The sequence below is a fragment of the Anneissia japonica genome, unplaced genomic scaffold, assembly GCF_011630105.1.
Source record: "Anneissia japonica isolate Jap-2015-1 unplaced genomic scaffold, ASM1163010v1 scaffold287561_len11038_cov120, whole genome shotgun sequence".
Classification (NCBI taxonomy): domain Eukaryota; kingdom Metazoa; phylum Echinodermata; class Crinoidea; order Comatulida; family Comatulidae; genus Anneissia; species Anneissia japonica.
In genome coordinates, this window is record NW_022746525.1 from 5056 (window position 1) to 10981 (window position 5926).

Below are 5926 nucleotides of genomic sequence, written 5' to 3' on the forward strand. Positions count from 1 at the left end.
TTATGATGACGTCAGTGAGTCAGTTCCATGACGTCGGTTGAGTGTTGTACATCATAGTACAGTAATATCTAACCATACCTGTTTCGCCTTTCCATGCCTGTAGGCGTATTCGTTTAGTTTATAAATCTTAGCCCCATATATTTGTCAATGTCATTTAAAGAAGCACCAGCAGCGTGTAGCATTGCTCTCACTTTCTTCCATTCGATCTCAAATTCTTTATTTGTCATTTTACTGTTGGGAGAATGTGCAAGCTTTGTGTTCCTGTAGCGATGGATGTGTACCAAGTTAGTCAGTCTATCTGGGTTGTTCCAAAATGAGTATGGAATGCTACAACAACAGTTACGGATTATCAAATACATAATTGAGATATCGAACGTGTCAATGTCAGCTGTTGGTGTGAACATCTTTGCGTTCTGCTCAGGAGTAATTTTTACATTTTTGAAGCTACCTTTTCGTTTCTCATTCATCAGATATTGTCCAACTTCTTTTTTGTCTAGTTTAGTAGCCTTGTTTTGTTTTGTCTTGCTTTGATTAGCAACCTCCAAGAAGTATTCCCTCATAGTTACAGTGCCGACATAAACGACAGCTGATAGAATAACTTGGAAATTTCTGATTTCTTCAACGTTTTCCTGCTCAAATCCTATATTAAATAAAAAGGTAAATCAAAATTAGCAAATACAGTATATACAAATGTTTAAATCAAGTGGTTACTCTATGTTATAGTTGGTTTCAATGGCAATACGTTTAGTTGCAATCTTAATTATTCATTCTTTAGCAGTTTAGTATGTAATATTAAACTGCTGCCTGATGGAATATAGAAATTAATAATATCAAATTCATTTGTTCCATATTTCAAAGTACAAATTCTATGAAGTAAGATTTACCTCTAACTGGTAGTGCTATGCTTAGCTTGTGGTATTTCTGAATGTCTTCAATGGGAACTCCGATATTTCTAAAGATCGTGGCAAGTTCCTTCCACTGTTTCTCAAACTCTACATCTGTAGTCCTGTTGCTATGACTGCAGTCTAGAGTGCTTTCTTTGTACAGTTGAATGCGTCTCAAATTTGCCAGTTCAGACTTGTCTTGAACATCTGGTGGATGCTCCCAGAATTTATCGCCTTGAGGACTAAAGCAGTGTTGAATTAAGGACATCAGGATGGTAATATCGAACGAGTCGATGTCCACATCTGCTGTGAAAATCTTTGTTGCTTCGTCTCCAAAGTCTACATCCTTTAAAGGTCCATTTTTTCTCTGCCATGAGAGAAACTTTTCGACCTCATGTTTGCCTCTCAGTTTACCTTTCCTCATGAAATACTTTTGCATTTTCTCTGTTCCCAGGTCAGTGGTTAATACTTGGAGGGCGTAGGAATTCCTGATTTCTTTGCTGAAGCTCAAATCTAATTAATAACAAATTCAGGTTTTAAAGCATGCAAATAAAATTTAAACAAATGTTTCTAAATTAACTTTTTTACAATTCGAATCATGTACTGTTTAACATAATACAAGCACAGTATATACTGAGCATTGAAAATAATATATCCAAATTCAACGACGGCAGAACGTTTTTGAAAGTGGGGGGGGGGCATTTCATAAGGTCCAGTATGCAAGCAAAGCGAGCATCTAGGCTGAGATCCCGCAGGACACTAAGGGAGCGAAGCTACACATTTTTTTGATGAAGTTTGGTGAATTTGATTAGTTATTTTACAGGCATCAAGCTACTGTAATATGACTTCATACTTGTTGTTATTTTTTTAGTGGCGGAATGAGGGGGGCAATGGGGGAGGGGGTGTTACTTTCACAGGTAAAGGATCTACTATTTTTTGTGATATTGGCACCTCTAGATGGCCACCAGATGCACTACCAAACATAAAATTTAAATATAATTTTCTTAATATCTCTCATTTAAAAAAAAAAATTTTACAATTTATGGGGGCGGGGGGCAACTAAGCCCTCTTGAATCTGCCACTGGGTACTTTCGCAGATGGAGGATTTATACCACCTCAGCTCCACCATGCTTGGGGCAGAGGTAAGAACATTTTTGATTATGGCACCGCTAGATCAGAAATTGCACTCTCAGACTTCACCATTGATTTCCGAGCAAAGTCGAAGTCGGGATTGCTTCCACGATCTCAATGAATTATTAATCATGAGGGTTATCCTTGATATGGGTATTCTCCAACGAAACCTTCACTTTTCCCCCGATGGATAAAAATTACCCTTCTATAGTAGCCCGGAAATGAGAGGCCTACTCCAACTGTGGCGGGTCCAGGAAGTCAAAATAGAAGGGACCCAGGGAGGGTCTTTTACTAATGGAATGTTCACCCACTTCAGCACCACGACAGTTGGGGCTAAGGGAAAAAATATGATTATGGCACCTCTAAATGGTCAGTGGCATTCTATATTCTAATTCTATAGTAACCCTGAAATTATTATAGGCCTACTCCAACTTTTATGACACCTCTAAGTGGTCAGAATGGCACTCTCAGATTAAAAGTTAAATATAATTTTTTTTCCTTCATTTAAAAAAAAATAATTTTGAAAAAAAATTAGGAGGTTGGGGCTGGGCTCTCCATTTAATCCACCACTGTTTAATATAGTCCTAACACTTGACATAGCCTATCATTTTGTTTCACAATGACTAATAGGCCTACCTAATGTCAAGCGAAATATATGTATATATATATTTTTTTTATTCGAAAGATTTTGTTTATTTAATACAGTTTTTACAACACATTAACTACAGTGTACTGTAAATTCTGTAGTTAACCTTCATAGAACTCTATTTTAAAATATGGCCTAATTAAGTATCTTATTGTTTTCGTTAAATGAATTTTAAATGTGGTTATGTTACGCTGGTTTGAAGGTTTACTCTAAGCCAATCAGTTACACTTATTGTACATTTTATTTTTTACATAAAGAGCGTCACCCCATAAAGAGGACCTCCCACCATATGCCAAAATACAGAATGCACGAAGGCGGGCGAGTCTATTCTCTATTCTCATGCTCGAGGGTGGGTTTCAGGGTAACTTTACAGACTTATATACAGACGTATACAGACGTCAATCAACATTTCGTTGTTCAACTCAAAAAGGGAACTTTTAATGAAAATGAAAAAAAAAAATTATATTTTATAATAATAATATCAGGTCAATTTATAAGGATAAACAAGATGTCTAAGCACCAAATAATAATAATAATAATAATAATAATAATAATAATAATAATATTAATAATAAAAATGAAATTGCGAAAATGTTTGTCACTGATGTTGGGAACAGTCAAAAAAGTTGGGGGGAGCCAGGCCCATCCAGTAGAAAAAGTGGGTGGGCCAATTTCCCCCCTGGCCCCCCCCCCCCCCCCCCGCCCCCCCCGGCCCAAGCTTTCCCTGGATCAAACCAATTACTGAGCAAACTGGACACAGAATGCTTAAGGTTGAACTGACGCCATCTTCAGAAGGATAGAAGTCATAAAGATGACGCTTAAGAACATGTAAGATCTGTAAAAACAAATGACATTTAAAGTTATGGCATACACTCGTAGTAGTATTGAAAATATAAAATACACATCGATTCAATTTCTCATTAATTAAAATTAAACCTGTATGGCAATATTGCTTCCTTACAATATTGGTGTAAAAAATAAATTGTAAAATCTCAAAGAAAAGAAAAACTTCACCAAAAACACATTGGTAGAAATTACTGTATATATAATATAAATATAACTTAAAAGTAATAAACCATAAAACAATGGTTACATATATTTTAGCAAACAATTTCTTTACATAAAAAATACAGAAAACTAGTGCTTTTAAATGGAAATTAATCGATAAATACCAAAGGCATTTAATAAGAAAGAATACTTTATGATTTGAAAAGTTGATTTGAAAACGATGAATAAATGTTAACACGCACAGCCCTAATAATATGATTACTGCAATTGAAGCAGTTAATAATCATAAAAATTACCTCCATGCAGGCGATAGGTGTTGGCTTTGATGCTGGATTTCTTTTACCTTCTTCATCTATCTCTGTTCTCCGTTTTATTTCCAACTGTTCATAGAAAAAGAAGCCGTATAATTAGGTATATTAGATAACATAAATTACTTAAAAAATTATTGTTGGTTGGATTATGGTTGGATTTGGGCGATGTTGTCATATTCATACTATCTGCTCTGTATCCTCACCATCATTCACAGTCAATCACGTATTTTTGTGGGAATGGGGAGTGCATGCCTACGGATTTACGTTCCTGAGCCAACAATATAAATTTATTAAGCATAAATATTAGTCTGGTAGTTAAAATGATGTCAACACTTTATTATCGCAGCAGGGCAAATCCAGAATTTTTCAAAAAGGTTGGGGGAGGGGGAGGAAGATCACAACATTTCAGAATATCTAAGTGAGTAGCGCTTCTTTAAATACATAGCATTGATGTGTTGAAATTTTAAAATTTAATGACAAAAGAGGGGGCACACTCCCTCTGTGCTCCCCTGCTGGACCCGCGTCTGCGCAGTTACCTAGCGTTCCCTCAATTTCTCACGGCTCCTCCATCATGAATAGTTAGTAGTATGAATGCAGTAGCATAAAATAGACCAACGGAATGTGTTAATTTTCTGAAAAAACATGATTACCTTCAGTGACCGTTTGTTGTTAATGCACACAAATCCGAGTCTCAAGTAATGCATATCGTCAAAATCTATTTCAGCCTGATTCTGAAACAATTCTGGGTTTCCACTACACGCTTTGTCCTGACTGAGATCTAGGAATTTAACTACCAAGAGGTTGTACACAGCGTCAGGGAGAAAGTCTTTGGGGGTCACATAAACCGATACTGTCTGCTCGTCGTCTTTCCCAACATTCAAGTTGCCTGTTTTAAGGCTCATCCTAGAAGGAACGATGAACATTCTACTGCCTTTCTGAGATCCCTGGGATAAAAAATAAAAACATAAACATAAATATAAAATTAGATAGTCATACAAGCTGTACGAGTGGAGGCTTAAAGTTGTGCCATGGACAAAAACAGTTCGATATAATGGTTAACAAATACTGAAAAAGATAGCTGCAGAAATTGCGTTTTTCTTTGTGTCAATTATGTATTTAAATATATAATACCGGTATGAAATAAACATATAATAAACATATTAATAATACATATGATATGAATACCTTTTCAAAGAGAAGTCCAAATGTCTTCATAATTTCAATGAAGTCTACAAAGATGACGTCATTCTCATCAGGACTGGCAGTAAGCTCATTTCTCCACAAATGACGAACTAGTTGTTCCGCAAGAATTCCTTCTTCAACGAACTTACGCCAATACTGTATCATTACTGGAGCGGTCTATATAATGATTACATGAAGGTTATAAAATGCTGAATACAATAATTATCAGAAAAAATATCAGTTTTGTTTCTAGAGGGTACGTGGCGTGGAAGGTGCGGGGGGTGCAAGGAAAGGAAATGCGTGGGAGGGGTGCACCCAGAAAAAAGTACTAGGCCCCCAGTCACACCTTTAAAAAACAAAAACAACGCTCAAGTATTAAACAAAATTCACGTTATTTGGCGAGCTAGCGCCGTAGTCATCAACTTTTCCTACCCACAGTTAACCATCCCCACCCTATCCCACCTCATCTTCCCCTCCATTTCAAGATACGCCACTGAAACAGAATAGTGATTACGTCAATGCTATTCGTGATATTATTGAGCCTATAATATATTTATACATCGGCTTATTCTCTACTGCCATCATTATTTGATGTATTGTAAATGTTAACAGCATCAAAACTTAATGGTTTCTAAGTATGTTTAGTCCTATCAAATGACCTAAGTACATTTACAAATATAGTAATAATCCATAGAATAAAACTTTGATTATTAAAATAATATACCCAGCAAATTAATTTCATCATAGAACTACAATGTAACCCC

General features: G+C 35.9%; 2 protein-coding genes across 2 annotated transcripts; both read right to left on the reverse strand.

Annotated features, from left to right (window-relative positions):
- Positions 1 to 6: 6 nt before the first annotated feature.
- Positions 7 to 1595, reverse strand: LOC117120237. The gene is made up of 2 exons (XM_033265250.1): positions 885 to 1595; positions 7 to 640 (listed from the first exon to the last, which is right to left on the reverse strand). The coding sequence occupies exons 1-2, from the start codon at positions 1321 to 1323 to the stop codon at positions 114 to 116; spliced, it is 966 nt and encodes a 321-aa protein (XP_033121141.1). The 5' UTR covers positions 1324 to 1595; the 3' UTR covers positions 7 to 113.
- Positions 1596 to 1751: 156 nt separating this feature from the next.
- LOC117120235 lies at positions 1752 to 5339 on the reverse strand (the record flags this gene model as incomplete). The annotated part of the gene is made up of 5 exons (XM_033265249.1): positions 1752 to 1857; positions 3381 to 3496; positions 3966 to 4049; positions 4631 to 4924; positions 5166 to 5339. Coding segments are annotated over 5 exons (774 nt in total), but the record flags the coding sequence as incomplete, so codon positions are not given.
- Positions 5340 to 5926: the final 587 nt, after the last annotated feature.